The sequence below is a fragment of the Gorilla gorilla genome, chromosome 16 (assembly GCF_029281585.2).
Source record: "Gorilla gorilla gorilla isolate KB3781 chromosome 16, NHGRI_mGorGor1-v2.1_pri, whole genome shotgun sequence".
NCBI classification, from domain to species: domain Eukaryota; kingdom Metazoa; phylum Chordata; class Mammalia; order Primates; family Hominidae; genus Gorilla; species Gorilla gorilla.
The window spans coordinates 63481441-63507363 of record NC_073240.2 but is presented as its reverse complement, the minus strand read 5'-3'; the positions used below and the strand labels follow the sequence as shown (position 1 = coordinate 63507363).

At 41.7% G+C, this 25923-nt stretch overlaps 1 protein-coding gene across 13 annotated transcripts in view; it reads right to left on the bottom strand.

The window, feature by feature from the left end:
• The window catches only part of TLN2 (talin 2), a 452474-nt gene that overhangs the window by 103581 nt on the left and 322970 nt on the right, over positions 1–25923 (bottom strand). For 12 of the 13 annotated variants that reach the window (XM_063698575.1, XM_055364066.2, XM_055364059.2 and 9 more), the window contains 8 exons: positions 22421–22549; positions 21193–21306; positions 19005–19118; positions 16412–16546; positions 13797–13925; positions 11709–11811; positions 1773–1981; positions 524–643 (listed from right to left, as the gene is read on the bottom strand). In XM_063698575.1, the coding sequence (XP_063554645.1) occupies positions 524–643; positions 1773–1981; positions 11709–11811; positions 13797–13925; positions 16412–16546; positions 19005–19118; positions 21193–21306; positions 22421–22549 (1053 nt within the window). The remainder of the gene's footprint in view (positions 1–523; positions 644–1772; positions 1982–11708; positions 11812–13796; positions 13926–16411; positions 16547–19004; positions 19119–21192; positions 21307–22420; positions 22550–25923) is intronic. The other variant, XM_063698580.1, reaches the window with a different exon arrangement.

Below are 25923 nucleotides of genomic sequence, written 5' to 3'. Positions count from 1 at the left end.
AACCATTTGTGAAAAGTTCTAGGGAGTTAAGCTAGACTCTATTCATCACCCACATATATTGCCTCTATACCTGTGCAGAGAAGAAACAAAGATGCACAAGCACAAACCCTCCCTTCAGCAGACTCACAAAGCAGGGAAGGGAACAGGCCCCAAGGTGAAATTCCTCAGACTACTCGCTCTCTCACTGAGTCTTGGACACATGTACCCTTCCAACACCTGATTGTCACTATCTGAGATGTCCTGATGAGAAGACAGGTGATCACATACCCCTTTGCCTGTCTCACTGGGACGATCCGAGAGGAAATGGCAACATGGGCTCAAAGAAAAAGTAAACTTTAAAAGCTCCACCTGGGAACTTTGTTGATCAGACAGCAAAACACGGAAAACAAAGACTGGTGGGAAAAACAGGACTCCTAAAGGAAGGGTTAGCTGCTCAAAGATCTCATGGAGAGAAGAAGACTTCACTCACACCTAATGCGAGCCTAGTCCCCCAGTGTCCTTTCTCAATCTAAAAACCTCTCACCGAATCCACAAGCAGCTTCTTGCTGGACTCCCCGATGCTCTTCAAGGCCACGTCCACATCCTTCTGCCCAGGGAGGCAATTTACGCAGTTATTCAAGGAGTGTGAGACGGCTTTAGCCACCTGAATTCGTGGAGGGAGAGAAGCACCTTTAAGTACAAACATTTCTGCACATTTGTTGGGAATGGGCAGTGAAACATGCAGAGCTGAAACAGATATGGAAATGACCCACCAGCATCCACCTGCCACTGTTACCTGTCTTACATCACCTCATCCAGGCCCCTTGTCCGAGAGAAGATGTTTTCCACCCTCTTATTGGGATTAATATTCTGTCTCAGCAAAGGGTCCAACACAGTGACACAGCACATCCCACCTGCTCCCCAAAGCCAGGGTAAGCCACAGTTTTGTGATTCAAATATAGAACTCTCCAGCATGAGGTGAGGTTCTAAAGCAAAGATTTCTTATACCAAGAGAAATGAAAATATCTCCCTTCTTGGGAGCCCTGCTGAGGTCACCGAGGTGGAAGGAGACCTTGAGTTTTTTGGATCACAATTAGAAGGTCTGTGGTTAATTTCTGCTCAGTGACTCATGGGGCCATCCTCCCAAACCTCACTCTGCCCAAGGGCAAGTGGGGTGCTCTGAGCACAACCTGGAGCTGCCCTCACGCTGCCTAGAAATGTTTGGTGGCTCCCTGTTTGCATTCTTTGGTATCCTCAATTAAAAGGAAGGTCTTTGGAGGTGGGGAGTGTCATTCCCTCTCATCTAAGCCATCTCCTTCCCAGCCCCACGTCTAGGACTCTGCCTGGATGCTCCTTAGCCAACTGGTTCCATCAGGCAGTCGAAGAATCATTTAAAGAAGTAATAGAGCGCCAGGGTTGAAAACTTCTGAGTGGCCAGCCCTAGCGGATCTACCTCATTCCCTGGCAAGGAACAGCAATACAGCTCAGCACACATAGGCCCAAAACAAGCATGTTATGTCCTGGCTCGGAAACTCCCAAGGACAGAATTCAAAGGCCCCCATGCCCACTGCTGACTGTGAATTAAGCAGATCACACATTACTGTGGAGAATACTAGGCAAGACTTACAAAAGTGAGTATCATGTATGGCCAGCATCGTTATGACCTTTGGAAGTTTCTGAAAACATCTGCTGTGTCAGTGTTCATATCAGGGAAAAGTGCCCAGGAGACAGCCGACCACATGTCCACGTTAATGATGACCATGACAACCACAATTTCTCATTCCTAGCCTCACCTGAGCCAGTCTTTGTTGACGCTCTGCATCTCCAGGTGCAATCAGGGCCTGCTTGGCCTCTTGAATGAGCATGGCGGAGCCCTCCATCACGTCTCGAGCAGAATCTAACATGGCATGGGCGGCCGCGGGGTCGGTTGTCGATGCAGCCACTCCACGGGCGGCCTGGGCCAGTGTTTTCAGAGCTTGGGCCGTCTCTCTAGCAGCCACCCCTGGGGATAAAAGTCCATCAGATTTCCAATTAGACTCCATCTAAATGGCACATTTTACTTAGGAATAAGCTTCTGGACCAGGGCCTGGCACAGAAGGGGAGCTGCAGATTAGTCTTCATAAAATTTGAATTGCTGTGTTTCTCAAAGAAGTAGCTGGCTTCAGAAATATATCCCCCTGGCTCTGGGCCAAACCAAGAGACACATTAATAACAAATGCAATACTAAAGACTTCTTCCCCCTGACTTCCCTTGCTCCCACTGCCCCACTGTCCCTAGACCTAGAACACCAAGTGCACGGGAGTGAGTACACAGATGGAATTACCTGGCTATGTTCATGCACATGTTTGCGGGAGGCCATTTAAAAGCACCTTTCTTCTCAATTGTCTTTCTGGGGCATAACTTACAGTACACTACAGTGAACAAGTCTACATGTGCAGCTCCGTGAATTGGTACATATGGATACAGCCACATATCCACCATCAGTTGTGCTAGTCAATGCTCCCTTCATACCAGAAGTAATCACCATTCTAACATCTATTACCTTAGACTACTTTTACCTGTTCTTTTTTTTTTTTTTTTTTGAGACAGAGTCTCGCTCTGTTGCCCAGGCTGGAGTGCAGTGGCGTGATCTTGGCTCACTGCAAGCTCTGCCTCCCAGGTTCACGCCATTCTCCTGCCTCAGCCTCCCAAGTATCTGGGACTACAGATGGCCGCCACCACACCCGGCTAATTTTTTTGTATTTTCTTTTTTTAGTAGAGACGGGGTTTCACTGTGTTAGCCAGGATGGTCTCGATCTCCTGACCTCATGATCTGCCCACCTCGGCCTCCCAAAGTGCTGGGATTACAGGCGTCAGCCACTGCGCCCAGCCTTTTACCTGTTCTTAAACTTCATGTTAACAGAACCACATATATATATTCTTTTGTGTCTGCTTGCTTTCTCTGACCATAATGCTGTGAGATTCAGCTAAGTTGTGATGTCTGGCAGTTCATTCTTTTTTCTTGCTATATAGTATTCCACTATACAAATATGCCAATATTTGTTTATCCATTCTCCTGTTGATGGACGTTTGGGTTGTTTCCTGTTTGGGGCTGTTATGAATGAATCTAACAAGAAAGTTCTTATATATATATTCAAGTGGCCATATGGGATCACTTCTCTTAGATATAAACCTAGGAGTTGAACTGCTAGGTGATACAGTAAGTATATATTTAGCTTTAGAAGATACTACTAAAACAGTTTTCCAAAATGAATTTACCATTACACATTCCACTGGCAATCTGTAAGAACTGCGGTTGCTCTACAACCTAGCCAACACCGGGTAGCATCGGATTTTAATTTAATCGTTCTGATGCATGTGTAGCTGCATCTCAATGAGGTTTTAACTTTTAGGTCCTTAATGAGTAATGATGTTGAGCACCTTTGCATGTACTTAATGGCTATTTAGATATCCTCTTTTGTGAAGTGCCTGCTTCTCTTTAAATTTGCATCTAAACAGATGATGGGATTTGGTGATAAACGATGAATATAAACTAGTCCTTTAAAGCTGTAGCACCACCTCATGCGGAAAAAACGTGAGTCTTACTACCTGGCACGCAGTCCTTGGCACACCCAAGAAGAGGATGAAGACTGGAGATGCCAGGACACATATAACGCCTGAGAATCGCTGAACAGCTTACCCTAGAGCTCATCTCATGAAATTTCACAGATGAAGCCTGGTGCTGAGACATATCTTGCCCACAAACACTTCCAGAGGTGGCAAGAGAGCTAGATCTGAGCTTTCCTCACTTTGAGGTCAAATATTCTTTATAGCGCTCTTTGCGGTAGAGAACTATGAGCCCTTTTTGTTAGAACATATAAGATCTACATGAAAAATACGCAAATCAATGTCTCTCTCGCACTGAACTTTTGAAATGACTGTTTTCTACAGGACTGAGCTGGAAGGTCTCTCGGCACCAGTGAGTGTGGTCTTTACTAGCCACTGCTTCAGCTGAGTCAGCACCTCCACAGCAGGTGGTCTTTTCCTCACTGAGGGTGAGGCTCTGAGATACAATAGAGTGTGAAAGGCCTCAGATCCATAAAACCAGATGGGTTTGCAGTGCTGCAGACTTGCTAATATGTAAATATTTAGTAAATCACACAGCTGGGATATAAAACTACGATCTAATCAAGGTAAATGACAAAGCTGCCAATCTATCATTTATCCCATGGCACTTCTGAGTACAGCTGGCAGAATAAAAGAATTTTAAACTAAGTGCTTTTTATGGCAGAGGAGAAGCCCAGAAGAGAAAGCACAAAGGTAAACAAAGCTAAGGTGAAGGAGAGAAACAATCTGAGGAGAATGGTCATTCCATTTTACGCTTAAGCTTTTGGCACAGGGTTGAAGGATGCTGTTGCTCAGAAAAGCGCCAGATGTAGTTAAGACCTCATCTGGCTCTGGCTCTGCTGCTGATTAGTTGTGTGGTCTAGACTGCTGCCTTTTCCCTCTGGGCCTCCCTTTCTCATGGGTTTTAGGAGAGGCTGAGTTCCTAGCTCTGACCATTGCAGATTCTAGGCTGTGATTTCTAGACCTCTCCTCTTGTCTTCCCATTTGTCATATGGACTCTTGAATCCGCTTCTATTTGAGTCGTATGTAAGTTTGGAGGAGTAAATCATTTATCATATGCAATTAGAAAAGACATGTTTATGGAAACCCATTTAGTGAAAAACCTTTCATAGACTCATACAATTTTAAAAAACGCAGAAATCAGAAGAGCTAAATTCCAAGAACAACCTGGTCCATCCCATGTGTTTTCTGCTAAGGACTCACTGTGAAATCTCAAAGCACATCAAGGATCTTCTTGAGAGAGATCAGGTTTCTGGAAAGAGGAAGCCATACCATCAAAAGGATGAAACAAGGCCACCAGAGGTCAGAAAGCCCAGTGAACACCCATGGCGGTGCATGGCTGAACGCACAGCAACATTCTCAGTGGTCATCACTACAGGGTCAGATCCCCAAGCAAACAACACCCTCCGAATGGAACTGTTCCTGTAGTCAAAGTGTGCACCACATTACCAGAACCACCAGTGTGAAATACTAAAGCAGATTTCTGTTTCAATAACCACAGTCCTTTGAAAACACAGATTACTTTCACAGTATTCTTGCCATCTGGATCTTAAATGATACTCAGTAACAGAGTCTTATACAGGCATATCAAGTGATATCAAATATAGTAGCATTCTACATAATGGTTGCTATTCTTTACCAGACTTCATGTGGATTGTGTATCCAGACAGTATTGGGCCACATAGCAACCTCAGAAGACAAAGATCAGGTATGACACAAATCTTTTATCTGTTCCAAAGTATTTACAAAGGGTTCTGTGTAATTGTAATCAGCTATACAGAAATATATTTTGAAAACTGCATTGGCCAAACAGAAACACACTTGCATTAGAATACAGCCCAGTGGCAGCTCACGTGCAACTTCTGAAAATCCCACACACCTCAATTATGGACAAGGAAACTGAGACCCATGGAGAAGTTTTCCACACACGCTCTCTCTTTCCTTGCTTCCCATCCATTCTCCAACCTTCCTGAAACTGCCTTCAACAAGGAGAATAGTGACCTCCTTATTCCTAAAGCTAATGGATGCTTAAGTCTCCCATTTGACATGACTTTCTGGGCAGCAACTGTGTCTATGGCTCTAGAGACATCCCTCTCTCCTGGTTTCCCTGCCCTCTCCACAGCTCCATGTTCTTCTTTCTTTCAAAGATTTCCATTGCCAGTTTCCTCCCTAACCAGCCAGGTTCTTCAGGATTACAACTGATAAGCTGTCTCTCACTCTACCACTCCCTGTTGGCAAAATTATCTACTTCCAATCATTATCATTTTACCAATAATTTTCAAATCTGTATCATCCAGCCCAGCCTTCTCTACTGAGTTTCAGAGCCAAAGATTTAGCTGCCTAATGATGCTCTCACTGCATATTCTCCAAGCACTTCAAATGGAATATATTTAGTGCTGAACCCAGCATTCCTGAGCTTCACCTCCCCTGCTCCTACCAATGGTCCTGTGTTCCCATCAGTGATTCATACAACTCTTCACTCAGCTATAAGGCCAAACACTTGGAACCGTTCATGTTACCATCTCCACTAACTTCTAACCAGTCACCAAGAACGACTGGGTTTTTGCTTCTTCAATCCACCACTTCGTCTCCACTGTAGGACACTACCATCTCTTACCTGGATTAATGCAACAGCCTGCTTGCCTACCACTTTGTTTCCGTCCAATCTATTCTACACACAGGAGGAAGGGCAACCTATACAAAAAGCAATCTGAACTGTGTCCACAGATGAAAAACATGTTCACATATTCTTCAGTTAAAGTATAACTCATTTATTTTAGCTTATGAGGCCCTTTAGGATCTGACCCTGGCGTAACTTTTCAGCGTTATCCTCTTATTTCTCACTTCCTCTTTGCCTATTACTTTCACCATCTTCAGTTCCTTCCATCATCCTTCTCTCATCTTTAAGCCATCATACATGCAGTGCTCACTTATGCAACTGCCTTCCAGTGCCTGCCAAAATTAAATGGGGCTACTTCTAGGCTGTTTTTCAGACACCAACTAGATAGCATGTCTTCCTGGGTGTTATTGGTATGAGATGACGCAACCTGTAAAGTAGTCTTTTCTCTACTAAATATGCATTTCATCATCTACACAACAGCTGGCAAGACTTCGGGAAAGTGTAGACATTTTTGAAATTTAAATATCTCATATTACCCTATGATTTTCTAAGATTTTTATCATACTTTTCCTCCTCCTAGAATGCTAAAGGAGTCCTAAACAATCCACAAAGCCCTCGCTAAGTGTCAATTCTGCTCTGAAAATTTCCCCTACCTTCCCATTGGGATCAAATTTTGCATTCTTATTATTGCAGGTACTTTATATACTGTACTATAACTTTGTGTTCCTATTGTGCTCATTAAAATTTTTATTTTCCAAGTAATAAATGTATACAGTTTTTACAAATCAAAGAGGATTTTGCTTGTAGTGATGGCAGAATAACTTACTGAAAACCAGCCTTCCCACACAGAAACTCTGGAAAACATATATAAAACATTTATTTGAAGACACTGGAGAAATACCAAGGCACCAAGGTAAAGAGGGCCAAGATCTTGAAATGAAGGAGTGAGTCCAATGTTCTGGATTGCTTTTTCTCTAAAGGCATTTCCTAATTTGTAACCTATTGCCAAGAAGCTGAGTAAAGTTTCTTGATATCTCATGGGTCTAGGAAGAGAAAAAGCATAGTTCTGAGCCCAAAAAAACGGAATAGCCCTGGTAAACAGTAACCCTTTCAGACAGGACACACAAGGGCTACACCCTCAAAGGTAAACTGGAAACAGACCACACAATTTCCAATCAGCTCAGTTCCTGCATTTTTATTGTGATCTGTCCTTACCTTAACCACCTGCCAGAAGCGAAGAGTAATCCTATGTAGGGAAAAAAACATAATTCAGGGCCTCAAACTACCTCTACAATTTAAAATAGCAATGTTCAGTCTTAAAGAAAAAAAAAAAAGAAAACACCAGGAGACAAAACCAATGGCTGAAAAACCAAGAGGTGGGAAAAAAAAAAAATCCCTGACAATAAAAACAGGCTACAGGCTATCCAGATATTAGGATACTGGACTTCAACTTTAAATAACTGTGATAAATATGTTGAAGAAATTAGATGACAACATACAGAATTCCAGCAGAGACACAAACTATAAGTAAATAATCAAATGGATATTCTAAAACTGAAAAATATGATACTTACAATTAAAATCTCAATTGAAGGGGTTGAAAGCAGAATAGACACTGCTAAAGAGAGGAAAAGTGAACTGGAAGATAGATCAAAAGCAGATACTGAGAATAAAGCATGAAAAGAAAAACTATGAAGAAGAAAAGGGTACAGAAGATGTAGGAAACACAGTGAAATGATCTAGCATAAGAGAAAGGAAATGGGACAGAAGCAATATTTGAAGAAACAAAGGTTGATTTTTTGAAAACTGGCCTAGGACAACAAATCCCATTTTCAACGAGCACTTGCAACCCAAAGGAGGATAAATATGCAGGGAAACTCCTCCAGGCACACTGCTGGAAAATCAAAGACTAAAAAAACTCAAAAAGCAAGGAAAGGGGGAAAAAAAAACCACATTACCTTCATAGCTTCACAACAGAAATAAAGGAAGCCAGCAACAATGGAATAACATCTCCAAAGTGCTGGAAGAAAACAACTGCCAACCTAAAATTGTGTAAGTGATATTATCCACCCAAAATAAAAGCTAAACAAAAGCATCTTTAGACAAACCAAAATGGAAAGAACTTGTCACCAGTAGATTAATACTAAGGAAAATAATGAAGGGAGTTCTCCAGGTAGAAGAGAAATGATCCCTAATGAAAGCTCCTGGAGTCGCAGAAGGAACGAACGGTGATGGAAAGGGCAACTATGGGAGGAAATCCAAATGAATAAAGACTACCTGGAACAATACTGAGACTATATTGCGGAGATGAAAATATACCTAGAATTAAAACATAAGGCTGGGTGCGGTGGCTCACGCCTGTAATCCCAGCACTTTGTTTTTGGGAGGCCGAGGAGGGCGGATTACGAGGTCAAAAGATCAAGACCAACCTGGCCAACACGGTGAAACCCCGTCTCTACTAAAAATACAAAACTTAGCTGGGTGTGGTGGCACACACCTATAGTCCCAGCCACTTAGGAGGCCGAGGCGGGAGGCTGAGGCAGGAGAATCGCTTGAACCCAGGAAGCAGAGGTAGCAGTGAGCCAAGATAGTGCCACTGCACTCCAGCCTGACAACAGTGTGAGACTCCATCTCAAAAAAAAAAAAAAAAAAAAGACAACAATAAAATAATTGAAAGAAAGGTAAATGAAGTTAACATGTCTCAAGATTCTTGCATTATGCAGGAAGAGGTAAACAGAGTAACTTAGATTTAAAGATATCATAAAAGAATAGTAAATGAATGTACAACTAACAAGCTAATCAAGAGGAAGGAAATAGAATTTAGAAAATGCATATGAATCTGAAAGGAGGCAAGCAAAGGGGAAAAAAAGGAACTTACCAGAGACAGGCACAGAGAAAACAAATAGTAAGATGATAGACTCGAACCCCAACATATCAGTAATTACACTACCTATAAACAGACAAAATACTCCAATTGAAAGAAAAAGATTGTTACACCACCAAATACTCTCTGCCCTCCCCAAAGAACAATGACAAGCTCAGAGGATACCCAATCCATTAAATATAAGCATGAAGAAAAATTGAAAGTAAAAGAATGGAAAAAGGTATGTCATGCACACATTAACCAAAACAGAGACTTCTATGCAGAAAACCATAAAACTGTACTGAGAGAAAAGAAGACCTAAATAAATGGATATTCACATATTAGAAGACTCAATGATATAAAGAAGTCAATTCTCCCCAAATTGATTCAGTGTTATTCCAATAGTGGTTTAAAAATACTGGCTTAAGAAAACAGTATTTTTTATTATTATTTTGTAGGAATTGACAAGCTGATTTAGAATTTATGTGGAAATGGAAAAGGCCAAGAATAATCAACACTAACTTGAGGAAAACCAACAAAGTTGAGGATGTGCATTACCAAACATTAAGACTTAGTATAAAACTGCAATATAGTAATTAGGGAAGCACAGTACTAATATAAGAACAGGCAATTAAATCAATGGAAAAGAACAAATACCACAAACTGATCCAAACATACATGTTCACTTATGTTACAACAGAGTGACACTAACGATCATTGGGAAAAAGTAGCCTTTTCAATCAGTGGTGCTGGGTCAAATGGATATCTATGTGGAAAAACAATTAAATGAATCCTACTGCACATAAATAAAACTCATTCCAGATAGATCAAAGTTCTAAACATGAAAATCAAACAGTGAAGCTCTAGGATACGACAGAGGAGAACATCTGCATTAATCTTAGGCAAAAGTTTTAAAATAGGGCACAAAAAGTACTAACCATAAAGAAAAAAAGTATAAATTGGAACATATTAAAATAAAACCTTTTGTTCATCAAAAGGCACTTTAAGAGACTAAAAATGCAAATCACAATATACAAGAAATACATATAAGTAACAAAGAACTCCTATAAATGAGGAAAAGACAATAACCCAATTTTCAAATAATGGGCAAAAGACACAAACACACTTCACAAAATGGCCAATAAACCTATGAAAAGATCCTCGATGGCACTGTTCATCAGGGAAATGCAAATTAAAATCATAATGTGATACTATTACACACAAACCAAAAGGGCTAAAGTTAAAAGACTGATGATACAAAGTGGTGACAAGGATACGGAACAACTGGAGCTTCCATACACTGCTGAAAGAAATGTACTGAACACATGGGGAAGCTCTGACCTAGGAAATCCACTCCTAGGTACACAGCTAGAAAATGCTTACTATGTTCACTAAACAACGTGGACCGGACTTGTTCCTGGCAGTGTCTTTTGGAAACAACCCAAATGCCCAAGAACAGCATAAAGAATAGCTATATTCATGTAATATAATACCATAGAGATAATGGAAATGCAAGAAGCACTGTATGTACCACAGATGAGTCTCACTAACATAGTGCTGAGAAAAAGCAGCTAGGCACGAGGGGCACATATTGTATTATTCCATTTACTTACAGCTCAAAAACAGGCAAAATTAATCTATGCTGTTAAAAGCCATGAGCGTTTACCTCTGGGGAAGGAGAGTGGGGATACAGTGATTGGGAGGGAGCACAAGGGAGCATCTGGGAGGCTGAAGATGTTTTTGATTCCTCAATCCTGGTAGTGGCTTCTTGGGTGCTTTCAATTTGTGAGACCTTATGAAGGTATCCATTTAGGATTTATGCTGTCTTCTGTGCATATATTATACTTTGACAATAATGCATATTTCAAAAAGAAGTCAAGCGTGTTACTGTATAACAAAAGCAATGATCCATAACCCACTCCTCCCCTCTTCACCCTCACTCCTAGAGCCACTCAATTCCTTAAGCTTTCCTTCCATATATATTTTTAAGAAATGTGCTCATACTGAAACCTCCTGGTTTTAAAATTTGAGATATGTATAGACTTCCTACCACAATAACATTTCCTCATTTTATAACTTTTCTGCTTTTCTTAGAGTTGATGATTGTGCAATCTGTTCCTTATAGAGACTCCTGTTTAAGGAGTCTCCTACCTTCAGGGGCACCTGGCCTCACCCCGCTGGGTTCTGCAGCACAAATCAGCTTGCTTCCTTGCTGGTTCCCCTACCCCTCAGCTTTCTGTTCACTCGCCTCTACGTGTTAGCACGCATCTGTCTCCTTCCATTTTCACACATTCCATTGACATCTTATTTGTTGTCATCTCTTATTCTCTTTAACCTTTTTTTATGCCTTTACTTTAGCGGCATTCCAGGATTCACAGATAGACCTGGAAGTCTACAATTACTATTTCTTTACAGTCTAATGGGGGCAATCCATAAATGGTTTGGGGGAATCCTATTTTATTAGTCTTTGTGCGCTTAGTATCAAGCCCGGTAACAAGCACATGGTGTTTGAAAAATATATGGTGAACTGCTGGGAGAAAAATGTCACGTGTATTGTCAAAGGAATGAACTCCTCCTCCTCCCCCACTACACCCAGTGGCCTGAAGCTGGCCACAGCGGCATGAAGGGCGTGGGTCTCACCTGTGTAGTGTTCGTTGCCTTGAGCAGCACAGGTCAGCAGCTGTGCCATGGAGGAGCCCACAGCCTTGGATGTGCTTCCCAGGTCCTGAGCACATTTTTCCAGCTACAAGAATATTCAAGGAGGGAAAGAACGTAGAAGAAAAGGAACATCTGCTGAGGTCTTAGCATAATTTAGAAAAATCATGCAGATCAAACTTTGAGCCCTAGCTCTTTCCCACCAATGGCACTAAGCCGCAGCAGGGTGGTACAGGAGAAGGAGCCCGAGCTTTAGAACAAACAAATCTGGGTGCAAATCCCTGCCCCATGCCCCCTCCCCTCCCAATTACTAGCATGAGATTGAGTAAATTACTGAACCTCTCCAAGCCTCAGTTTCCTGAGGAGATCATAATACCTAGGCTCAGAAGGTTTTCAGAGAATTAATGTAGGCTCTCAACAAATGGTAGCTATTAGTATTATGCCTTTAAAGCTAATTTAGAAAGCCTGCAACAAATCCTTAGCAAGAATTAATTATGGCTGGGCAGGAAGTGGGCAGACATCCAGCTGCACCACCTTCCTGGCATGTGGGACCATTAACATTGTTCAATTTGATCATTATACTTTGAGGAGTTCCAACTGAAAGGAAATGCAATAGAAATAGAGGGTTGGAGTGGTAAATGAGATTATGAAAATGGGCACAGTGCTTGCTTCCCATGAACAGCATGTTATTTTGCTTTGTAAACTGAATAAAAAATTCAGGGAACGAAGTCAGTAAAGGCCTAGGGTATGGATAATTATTTGATTACTAGATGAGGTTTTGGAAGAGAATTTCCAGGTATACTGCGAGAGTACAAAAAGGCATCAGAAAACAAATGCATTTTAAACCTTGCAACATGTCTTCCAAGAGAGGCAATGCTTTCCAATAAAAATAGAGCCTGGTCCATTATAGCAAACAATATGTTACGACACAATACAGACTTTATTAGAGCAATTTCTTTAAAAATTCATGATGTTTTCCTGCATTCTAACTGACCAGTCTATGCTCTATGTAAAGATAGAATTACATGTCATGCCAGCCTCTCTTGCACTCCCTGGGGTATAGAACTTTGCAAAGAGACTTCTTCTGGACCACTTTGCAAAGCTGTGGGCCCAGGAGGCAATCCCAACGCTGTCATTAACTGGGTGACCTCAGTTAAGTGACTTAACCTCTCTGAGCCTGAGTTTCTTCTTTTTTACTATTAGGTGAACTTGATTTAACACATATTTTCTGAGTGCTTTCTATGTACCAGGCATTGTTCTACGCCTGAAGTCCCCTTTACATTCTAAAAGTCTTCAGTTCGTTCAAAGAGCCAGAAGCTCTCAAAAGCACAGGTTTTAGAGTCCTGCAAATCTGAATTCAAACCATGGTTCGGCTCCTAACTGGCAGATAACATTGGACAGAACGGTGACAAACTCTGTGCCTCTGTGTTTCTCATCTGTAAATGGGGTTAACAAAACTTGCTCATGAAAGTTACTATCACGATAAACTAGACTGTGTGTGTACAGTGCTTCACAGGTGCTTAATACATGGTGGTATTTTACTAGCAATGTTCAGTCATGTAAGAAAGTACATACAAATGAGGAGGACTGGTAAAGTTTTAGCCAACAAAACTCTGACATAAGCATCAGGAGGTGTGGTAATACGACCACAGTAGACCTCTAGTGCCATTATTCCATTTGCAGTATGGCTTTCCTGTATGGACGCACTTTGCCGTTGTCCATCCTAGTGCTTTGCATTAAGTAAATGTTTTTTTAAAATGACTGTTAATAATCTTTTCTATGTGCATCATGATAGCCTCATTGCTACCCACTTCGTAAATAAAATACTTGAGACATAGAGGAGATATGGGACGCATGCACAGCTAGTTGATGATACAGCTGAGTGTAGAATCCAGCGCTCATAACTCCAAACCTAGTTCCTCCAGCTGCCCTGGGCATTCTTTTCAGAAAAAGACCACAGGATTAGAAACTTCTCAACATGCCGCAACATTTAGCAAACACCCTAACAACAAATAATTTAATAACGTCATAACAAAAGGTACACCCGCACCCCAGCTGGCTCTAACAGCTCACCGTTTCCCCTGGAAGTGGCTTCAGTTGGCTCTCCACGGCTGCCATCTTGGCATCCTGCAGTTCATTCTTAAGCGTCTGCACTGTATTCAGAGCTGAATCGATTTCCATCGGACCACAAGCTTCATGGGCCTGCCAACAGAGTTGGAAATATGTATACCCAGTCTGCTTGGAAAAAGTGTCCCCAACACTTTTGCAACTTATAAAATGCCCTTCTGGATATACCCAGTGATTCTCCAAATCCAGCAGGAGGAGCAAGGAAAGCAAGTATTTTTTCTGAGAGAACAAAATCATCCTCAGTTAGAACCTTACTCTTAACTTCCTTAAACCATCAATTAGGTATGTCTCATAACTGGATATAGTAAGTGTTCCGGAAGTGACCCTTATCTGAAATGCACTTGCCTCTTAGACTCAGTGTATCATTTATTCACTGTGGCTGAGTTCTAGAGGTAGGGCACCTAGCACAGCCATGTGTGTACACAGAGTCATGGGAAAGATGCAGTGAATGAACAAATGAACACACCCAGGACTCTGGGGGCAAGTCTATGTCAACTTTATTGCTTCTCTTTACAAATTTCTAGATTATAAATCATTACTTTTCTGTACTGAAGATTACAAAATATTTTTCCCTTAGTAACTTATGAAAACTACTTTATCTCTTGGTCACGTATAACACTGATCTCCAAATGCTTTGATAACATCCCTCAATATACACATGCACATATAATTATATAAACGTGTAATTATTGATCAGTATACTAAATACTGGTATATTTTCATTTCTTTCCATTTTTAGATAATAGCAATAACAGCAGAAATAAATACTAATTGATTTCTATGTGCCACTATTACTCAAGAAGGAAACTGAGGCACAGAGAGATTAACTAACTTGTCTAGGTCACCAAATTAGTCAATGACAGTCTGATTCCAGAGCCTGCACTCTTTTTTCTATTTTTTTTGGGAGACAGAGTCTCACTCTGTTGCCCAGGTTGGAGTGCAGTGGCATGGTCTTGGCACATCGCAACCTTTGTCTCCTGGGTTCAAGTGATTCTCATGCCTCAGCCTCCTGAGTAGCTGGAACTACAGGCATGCACCACCAACCTGGCTAATTTTTGTATTTTTATTAGAGATGGGGTTTCACCATGTTGGTCAGGCTGGTCTTGAACTCCTGGACTCAAGCAATCCACCCACCTTGGCCTCCCAAAGTGCTGGGATTAGAGCCTGCACTCTTAATCCTTATGCTGCATATTAAAAAATATTGCCAGGTGCAGTGGCTCACGCCTGTAATCCTAACACTTTGGGAGGCTCAAGTGGGAGGATTACTTGAGCTCAGGAGTTCAAGACCAGCCTGGGCAAGATGATGAAATCTCATCTCTAAAAAAAAACACAAACAAAAAAAATTAATTGGATGTGGTGGCACATGACAGTGGTCCAGCTACTCAAGTGGCTGAGGTGGGAGACCGCTTAAGTTCAGCAGATTGAGGTTACAGTGAGCCATGATTGCACCACTGTACTCCAGTCTGTGCAACAGGGCAAGACTCTGTTTCACACACACAAAAAAAAAAAAAAGTTTTCACAGTGTCTTCCTGTACCCAATGGACAGTCTTGCTTGAGTCCCACTTTAGGGGTCACTGCTGTCGAGCAGTGTGGTTCAATGTTGGTGTGTGTCTCAGACTCAGCAAAGAAGCTTGTGAAAATGCAGATGTTCAGGCTCTACAACCAGAAATTCTAATCTGGTTTCTCAGAGGCAAGGCCCAGGGATGTGCATTCTAATAAGCAACCCCAGGTGATTCCAGTGTAGACAGTACCACGAGCTCTCTTTGAGAAACACAGGTCAAAATAACTTTTTTATTGGCTATAGTCTAAAGCTCTGGATATTTTTATTTGGCAGTGTAGCGTGCTCCTCATATTAAGAATTGAGTCAACTTCTACCTTCTTCTCTTACCAATTTATGAGGCTGCTTGTTTCTATAAAGGGATTGCTACACTGAAGAAAAGTGAATTCATGCTAGAACTTCATGCTAATACCACATCAAATAGAGTAGTAAATGAGGCCCTTTGGTAATTAATATGCTCCAGAGACAGAAATTTAGTCCTCAACTCTGTTCTCTTGAAGACCTTGTTAAGGTGAATGCTCCCACGCAATATGTGAAAACATTCCAGGGCAAAAAAGATAATAAAGATGACACTTCAAAATAGATTTTCTGCCTATATAATTTGTTATTAAGTTCACAAAATGATACCTGGAATATATGATCACTTATTCTGGACTACAATTTAGCTGGCACTGAGACACTGATGACTACCATTCTCCCCTAAGGCTTGTGAAAAATGGACCACTGCTTGTTCCAGGACATGGAAAGAGGAGGAGGAGGAGGAAGTACACAACTCAAAATAGTTCAACGAAAGGCATCTGAAACCAAAAAGTGAATACTAAGTCTGGGAGATAGTGGCTTAATGCAACAAAAGCCAACCCACAAGGGCATCTTTAATAGTCATGCAAGTAGAATGGACAACTTTGCCAAGAAATGGGTTCAGCAGTGTTCAGGCCCTGGGTGGTACCCATGCCACCCCAGCTCCCTTCCTGACAAGTTAACCCCTATGGCACGCTCCACTTGCCTTCTGCGAGGCGGTACGCAGCTCCGCCAAGCTGGTGGCCAGGTTCTTGGCACACTGGCTCAGCTGCATGGCTGCAGCCTGGTCACTCACGGTGGGCACTGCGGCTTTGGCAGAGGACACCATCTTGCTTCCAGGCTATAGAGAGATGAAAAGAACGTAAGATGGCTCCTGGGCAGCAAGAGGTAGAGAGGAGAGACCTAAGCAGCGATGTCTCCACAGCAGTAAGAACTGATTTTGTCCTAAAAAAAAGGAATATTAAACAACTCATCCCCTATTCCCAAACTGCCACCTCAAGCCAGATACTCTAGGGCAGTACCTTCTAGGAATGTTTAAAAAAACAAAAAAAGGAGGTGTCATGGAGGGTAGAGGAGGCAAAATTAGAATAGTGGCTTGAAATTCTCGTTTAAAACCGATTTCAAAGAGAGTTCCTTATTAAATAGGTTTCACTGTATTTCTCAGAATAGCTCTTTATTCTGAGTCTCACGTACACTCAAAAGACTGCTTCGAAAAATGAAGACAGATAAATAAAACAGCTCACATGACCTCGCACCTCACAAAGCAAAATAACGTCGCCAGTGAATGGACATCTATGTGCATGTACATATTTTTCAAAAATAAGATCACACCGTTCACTCTATTTCACAATCTCCTTGTCTCACATATCCTACCTTTTAAAGAGCTATATAATATTCCAGTATATGCAACTATTGCCATTTCTCAATTCTCCATTGTTGGGCACGTTCCCATTTTTTCCAATTTAATAAACAATGCTATGATAAACAGCTCTGCAGCTAACTCTGTACATATTTATAATTTTCTTTGTATAAATTTTTAAAAGTTGAATTTCTGGATCAAAGAGTATACATACTTTTAAGACTTAATATATATGTTATAAAACTACACTTAGAAAAGTTCCAACAAGTGCCAGATCATAAATATTAAGGAAAAAAGTTAATATTTGTAATATTTAAAGAATTAATGAATATTTATAAAAGCTACCATGAGTATATAAAAAGCACAGATAATTTTGCATAATAAAAAATAACTGAAACTTATGAAAAATGTTTAACATTGTGAATATCAGAGAAATGCAAAACCAAACAAAAATAGTTTTACAGAGCAAACTGGCAAAAACATACATGTTTTCTTAAAAGTTGAATCCCCAATCTCATAAAAGATATATTTAAAAGCATGCTCTATATACTGCTAAGTTGTAAATTTAGATTTGTTCAACCTCCTGGAAGAGCAATGTTATAACATGAAGTTTAAAATGTACAAACTTTTTGATCTGTCAATTCAATTTCTATTTATTTTCAACCTTCCCTTTTTCTCGTAAAGATCTGAGTATCTATAATAGCAAAGTTAAAAGAATAAAAGAAAAAGGGAAAACAAGGGCAGGGACAGAGTGGAACCAGGAACACATCTACACGGCTCTATCTTAATGTCCTACAATCTTGTCAGGGTGGAGACAGTACCCACAAATGGCTCCAGGCTCTGTCCCCTCCCAAATGAAGAGAGAAATGCCTTGTCCAAGTCATAATTTGCAAAGTCCTAAAGATAAAAATAAGCTGTTTACAATCCTCTCTCTAGGAATTCAAGAAAAGACTTGAGCACATAAAGATTTTTATCACATGTTATTCATGATGGCAAAAAATTAAAAACCTGTACGTCCAATAATGAGAGAAAAGTTAAATGAAGAGTATAGTCATATAACAGAAGATTATTCAAAATCATAAACACTCATAATATGTTAGATGAAAAACACAAAGGGCCTATATACAACGAATACCAATTTAAAAGAATATACACACATACACACACACACACACACCTGTGTTGTATATGTATGTAGTTAAAATATGAAGAGATATATCAAACCTTTCATGTTTTATTTCTACATGTTAGAGTTATATAACTTGAAAAATGAACCAAATAGATGTATCACTGGGTCCTACAACTATCAGTTGAACTAGAAAGGGATGAGGAATTGACCCACCTCATCATATCAACTGCTTATGAGATACAAGTCGAGAAAAAGTGCTGATAAAGTAGAGAGATTTGAATATAAGAAGCACGTAAAAGGGAATTTTTCCACAAATTAATATTTTCGTTTATTTTATTTTCCTTAAAATGAATCTACCCTTCACCCCACAGAGACTGACAATACTAACTGTACAATTGCCACAAAGAACGATCATATCTTTGGAGAAGATGCACTTAACATTTCTTTTCCCGGTCCATGAACAATGGCATTAGGATCTCTGGAAACAAAAACCTAAAGCAATGCCTAGTCCTAGGCTGTTCATCACAACTACGTGTTTTCTTCTCTTTGAAGAGAAATAAATACGATAATCCTGAGGAAAACGGATCATATGCCATCTCCACAGGGCAATTTCCCTGCATATCAGCATTTTGCTTTGCCAAGCTGAACCCACCTCTCCTGAAACTGGAAAGGTAAAGAAGAGGCCTTCAAGCCCTGCCTACCGCAAAGACTTAGCTGAGGCTGTGGAATTCATTAACTCCTCTCCTTAAAGGGCAGCCCCTGCCCAGAAGAGGGCTCTGAGTGAGCCCAAGGTGACCACGGCCCTGTTACCTGGAGGAAGTTCTGGCTGGAGATGATGAGAGCCAGCTGGGCACTCAGGTCTTCAGCTTGAGCTTGGCTCCCCCTCACTCCCTGGACCAGCTGAGGGATGTGATCAGCCACTGCCTGCAGAAGGCAAGGAAATAAAAACAGCATGGCTAGAATGGTGGGATCACCCAAAGAAGCTAGAACATGACCCAAGTGCGCTTTTTGGATGTGCCATCTACTCCCAGGGGACGCCAGCCCCAGAGCTTGGATAGACACTGCACATTAAGCCAGCTGGGTCCTTACCAACACTGAATCCCATTTTCTGGGCATTTTCTCTACACACACTCTACCCTGTGGTCCTGGAAGTCTCAATACATTCCTTCGAAGATGATTGTCTATGATGAGGCCTAAAATAATTTCCTTAGTTGCAACTCACACCATCTGGCTCATTGGCACTGCAAACCTAGAATCAAAGGATCTACACGATTCACAGGTGGTAAACTGAAGTGTACAGCCCCATGTTCGGAAGGTGAGGGAAATACTTGGATACCAGTCCATGTAAGTGCTTTGGCTTCTTACTTTGCAGGCACACATTCTGCGCCTCTGTGTTGCCATGGCCCCTCTTTCTCTAAGAAAGACTTCTCATTCTCAAACTGGAAAGCCCAAAGCCAGGGGAAAGGAGAGAGGCACGGCATTCTGTGAGGCAGGGCTGCTGTACAGTAATGGGCTCCTACAGTGCCTTGGGAGATGAGCCTTTTACTTTCTCTGTGTTCTGTCCCTGTTTCCTTTCTGTGCCCACACCTCCTTCTCTGGTTAACGAGGCTCTGAGAGGCCACAGCACTGTGGCCATCGTTGTGGATAAAGGTGCCCAGTGCATACTGGCCTGGTGACATATTTTTCTAGGACTGCTCCAGCACAAGTTACAAAAATATTTCCATGGAATTTTTCCCAGGCCCCCTTTAGGACTGCCAGTTCTGCTAGTTCTAGTCATTTGCTCCACTCTCCCCTCTCCATCTCAATCCTTTCATTTCCTGGTAGTGACACTCAAGACCTAGTATCTTCAGTCTCTCTGCAGAAGAGGGGCGAGAGGTCTCACTCATCCTGTGGCATGTCCCTGCATGTGAGCAGCACATGCTCCCTGAGAAGAAAGTTTTCACCCCTGCTAGCAGCTGAGCTGAGGACCCAATAGGAAGCAAACTCCTCCACAGCAGAGGCCTCACTCTCAGCAAGACCCCTTCTCTATCCACACAGGACCGAAGGACACCAGCCCAGGACCCTACTATGTCGCTATGGCTTTTCTTCCTGGAGTGCATTCAGTCCACAACAGCAGCAGGGCTGGCCTCAGAGAATCCAGATTCAGGAATAGAGGGCTCCATCAGAAGCAAAGGCCATTTCTGAAGTGGGAGCAGTGGCACCCCTCACAAATGTGAATCATTTGGCAGAGATTTGAAGAAGCAGAGAGGGTGCAGTTGGCTCTCATAACCCCAGCAGAGACAGGTATGCCTCCCAGCCAGCCACCACAGCTAGCTGCAAATACTTCCAGGACATGCCAGCCAGATGTGCCACCCACATGTGGGCAGTGGCTTTGCAATTGGACTTTGTGTCTGCCACCATTAAGAGGAGCCCTGGGGGAGTCAACTCCCTGGGCTCTTAGAGAAACCAACAAGAGTGTTTACTGTACCTTTTTGTAGTAAACTGGCCTCAACTTAGCATCAAGGCCCAGGTGTCAGAAGAATAGAGACAAAAGGGCAACAACAAAAAGCACCAAAGCACAAAGTCACAGAGGCTAGACGGGATGAAATAAATCCTTGAGGTGCAATTATTAGAAAGCAGGAAATGAACCCTGCTCCAGGGAGCAAGGCTGAATTTGAAGTCCTGCCTCTCAAAGAAAGGCACTCTGGAAACTCAACACTTCCTTCCCATTTCAGAGCCCTAAAATGGCCTCGTCATTGATCCTCTTTGGCTCAGTCTCTTGAAAAGAAAATTGTGGACAAAAGTAGACAATGCTGGAAGAAAATCACACTTTCCAAACACAGGCCATCCACTTAATGGACAAAAACCAGACGTGTAGACACCTGGAACATGGGAACTGGCGCAAATTGGATTAGGAGCTTGGATAATCTGTCTTTACTGAACTACCAGGGGACTTGGTGTTCTAATGTTATCAGGGTCATCTGCAGCTGACCTGGCTCTCTGTGCACTGGAACCTCACCTTGCAACTCTGGACCAGCTGCTGCTGGGCCGCAGGGTTCTTGTTGGAAACAGCTGCATTCTGGGAGGCGGCGATGGTCTGTGTGGCTGCCGCTGCGGCCTGCTTGGCTGCAACCTGCAGAGGAGTGATAGATGAGTCAGGGTCTGCATATGCAACACACATGCATGTTCTACAGGTCACTTCCACCATAGAGTCAGGATAGGTTTGTTGCTCTAAAAGAACTCCAAAGAGCAGGCTTTGCCTTTTAAAACCAGTGATGACCCTAATCTTACAACACGCTATCTTCCTTGTGTTGACGTCCTCTGAGACAAGTGACAAAGACAGGCATGCTTGAAAGCTGAAGCTTTGAAGTTCATTTGTTTTTCTCAAAAACAAAAAGGATGATTCCAAGATCATAATGACACTGACAAGCTGCACCAAGTCTAAATGTTTGGAAAAAAAAATCTCCCACGAGCAGCGTAGACGGTTCTGTGTCAAGCACAAATGCTGGTGCCCATGACTCTCCTCTCTCAGCACTCAAAAGCCTTAGTTCCAAAATGCAGAGACTTTCCAACCAGGGCACTTAATTGTGTTTACCCTCTTGTCTTTGTCCAAGAACAACAATGTTACTTTTCTTCCAGAATATAGCAGACTGCATATGGAGGGACTTCTCAGTACACAGGCAAAGGTCTCATCTTCCAAACTCTCAAATTTCAGTGTAAGGGTCTCCTGTGTGCATTTGTCGGACAAACTTTTTTTTAAAAAAAACATAGTTTTTGCCTATTACTATTTCAACTTTCTTTTTCAGAATAATTATTTCAAAAAATAACAAATATATTTTACTCCCTTCTATACCTATCCACCCAAGCCTAATCTCCACCTCCAGTCTTTGAAGTCCATATTTCCTATGGGAAGCCCTGACAAAGTCACTGACTCCAACAAAATATAAATATTTTCAGCAAAAGGTCCTTCTTGAATGTGTATATCCTTTAATGACGGAAAAAAAAAATCTGGTTCCTCCTGAAAAGAGTCTAAATTCTATTCCTGAATGCTAGAAAGGATTCGAGCTTACGGAAGCAGTTTTTTCCAATTGAGTCAATGCTTTTATAGTACTCAAACCTTCAAACAATGATGTGAACCTTGACTTGGTTTTCTTTATATTGTCAACACCTTGTTAATTCAACTATCTTTTCAAATAACTCTTTGCAATTTAAGATGGGCATCCCAGAAAGCCAGCCTCTTTCCTTACCTCCAGTCGGTTGACAATTTTTTTCTTAATAGCATTCTGGGCAGCTGCGTTGGTTGCTACCCGGAGGCCTTCTGCAGCTTCTCTCAGCCTTTGCTGCTGGTCCTCATTCTCTGGGTTGGCTGCAGCCCCCTGCAAAGGCAAAAATAAAGATTTCAAGTGGTCCAGCGGGGGACATCACTGAATTCATGCCTTCAGTATTATTTTTTCTTAGTAATAGAAAGCATTTGCAAGGATAGTCAAATGCCACAAACAATATCTTTATGATGAAGATGTTTCCTCATGCAACAAAAAATACCTACCAGGGGATGTTTCAAAATTGCATAGCTAAGCAGTTAGAAATCCAAAGTAATAATTAAACACTTGAGAACATTGCCTTGGTTGTCCATACAAATTAACCTGTGGACAGAAACCCATGGTTTAAAAGATGGGAAGATTAAATCTCCCCTCTCCCCATCTCTCCCAGGGAGAATCTTCTTTTCATTGGCATGACACAGTAATGACACATGTCTTCATGTTACTCCTGAAATACGCTGTGGCACAAGTAAATGTGAAGGGTTAAGAGTCCAGTATCAACTCAGGTGGGGACAGAGGGAAGAGGGGGAAGGATGGAGGGAGGGCTCAGGAATGCCATTCAAAAACACTCCAAGGAAATTTTGTTAAAGAAAGACCATGCCCAGAAATTACATTCCTAGAGAGACAGAGTTGGAAGGTCTAGTATAAAGTCGAGATGGTATCCAAATGTACTGAATTAATGAGAGAAATATAATGCCGTCAACCTGACAGAAAAAGAGGAAGGCAATATGCCAGTCACGCTTTCTTTGTCCAGCCCCACAGCCCCTTTTACTTTGTTGCTTTTAGTTGAACATGTCTTAGAAATCTAAGTGGATTTTATTTAGATGGGTGGGATTCTGAAGCAGGGGAAGGCTAATGGTAATGTAGAGAAAGGATATAATTTTAACTCTATAATAATTCAACATGCTCACAGCACATCCAGCCTTCCTCTCCCACAACAATAACAGTAGCAATCAAGATTTCCCTCACCAGGGCCTGAATGCTTTGTAACATGTGCTTGATGTCTATAGATCAATGAATTTCTTCCTATGAACGCTTTCAGGCAATAATATTTGCTCTCAAGGCAGGGAGAACAGCACACCGATTTATCAAAAATCAATTTTCTAAACGTCTAGATTTCCAAGTGGCCAGTTTGCTAAACTTACCAATTTATAAGAACCTATTTCTTTGAGCTATTTATAAAAGTTATAGCAATGCATACAGGGTGGAATAGTTTTCACAGCTGTGGTAGAATTCTTTTGGCAACCCTCTTGATTAGAATCTCCTATTCTTTCAAACTTTAACCACTCTCATAATCTAGCAATGAAAAATTTTTATTTCTGCATTTCACATGTAAAAGGATTGGGCTACTTTTGGATTCTTTTGCAAGTTTATGAAAGTCATTTTGTTTTTTTCTGTTCATCAGGTATTTTCTAAGCTGCTCCTTTACATATGTCTCAAGTGCACATCAGCCTAATTTTATGTATTTTGAGCAGCTGGAAACCAGCACTTCTGCACTTCACACTGATGTGGATGCTTTGGGTCCTTGCTCAGCAATGTCTTTTTTTATGATGAATATGTATCAGGTATGGGGTACTAATTTTGGCCTGAAATCTTAGTTACTAATCATGAAATATATTTTTTCTGCACATTAAATATAATCCTTGGAAGTCTAACCATTGCGTGTTCTTTAGCTTTCAACAAAATTCAGCAAACTAAAATATTGCTACAAAGACAAAATGAAAACTTTTAACTAAAAGTTAAAAGAATTTACCGAAACACTTAACGTTGTCTCATTTAATATAAATAACCAAAATCACATGAATACTTAGAAGAAACGAGTTTCTGGTAACTTGGTAAATGCAGTGAATTGGCCTGATAAACAGTCACATCAAGAAACAAAACGTGGCTGGGCGTTGTGGCTCACACCTGTAATCCCAGCACTTTGGGAGGCCGAGGTGGGCGGATCACAAAGTCAGGAGATGGAGACCATCCTGGCTAACACGGGGAAACCCTGTCTCTACTAAAAATACAAAAAATTAGCCGGGTGTGGTGGCAGGCACCTGTAGTCCCAGCTACTCAGGAGGCTGAGGCAGGAGAATGGCGTGAACCCAGGAGGCCGAGCTTGCAGTGAGCCAAGACTGTGCCACTGCACCCCAGCCTGGGTGACAGAGTGAGACTCTGTCTCAAAAAAAAAAGAAAAAAAAGAAAAAAAAAAAAAAAGAAAAAAGAAAAAAAAAAACGTGCACATTGGCCTGGCTCAATACTGCTTATGTGGCATTAGCATTCATCTTTTTTGAGTTTTAATTTTTTTCATTTGTAAAATAAGGAACGGACTAGATTTACCCTACAGTTCTTTCCAACCTACCAAGTAATTTTTTATGAACTTAAGATTGCCTCAAATATCTATGTATAGACTGAGAGAGGTGGGGTAAACTAGTAAAACCTTTTAAAAAAAATTCAACTAGTACATAAAACCCAACACATACATACACACACACACATACACACACACAGCATATATATATTATATGGCTTAAAGAAGGGGGTTAATAGCAGAGCTTATTGGCTGAAACAGGGATTAGGAGACAAGCGAAGGAAGCTCAGACACTGTCCCTCCCTGGGTCTCTCTTTCACCCCTACCCACGAGGTGTCTCTAAGAACTCTCAGTCCCTCAAGTAACATGATGGACAGTTCAGTCAGGAGAGGTCCTCTACATGGCTCACTATGTGTCACAATACATTTTGTTTTTGAGACGGAGTCTTGCAATGTCTCCCGGGATGGAATGCAATGGCACGATCTCGGCTCACTGCAACCTCTGGCTCCCAGGTTCAAGCAATTCTCCTGCCTCAGCCTCCCTAGTAGCTGGGATTACAGGCATGTGCCACCAAGCCTGGCTAATTTTTGTATTTTTAGTAGAGACCGGGTTTTGCCATGTCGGTCAGGCTGGTCTTGAACTCCTGACCTCAGGTAATCCGCCCACCTCGGCCTCTCAAAGTGCTGGGATTACAGGCGTGTGCCACCATGCCCAGCCCACAATACATTTTAAGTGAAGTAACACACATATTAGGTTGAGATACCAATTCCCAAAGCCAGGGAGATGAGGTAAGATGTGGAGACACTTAATGAATCTATTTTTTTTTTTTTTTGAGACGCAGGTTTGCTCTTGTCACCCAGGATGGAGTGCAGTGGCGTGATCTTGGCTCACTGCAACCTCTGCCTCCTGGGTTCAAACGATTTTCTCCTGCCTCAGCCTCCCGAGTAGGTGGAATTACAGGCGAACACCACCATGCCCAGTTAATTTTTTGTGTTTTTATTAGAGACAGAGTTTCACCATGTTGGCCAGGTTGGTCTCGAACTCCTGACCTCAGGTGATCCACCTGTCTTGGCCTCCCAAAAGTGCTGGGATTACAGGTGTGAGCCACCGTGCCTGGCCTTAATGAATCTTATAT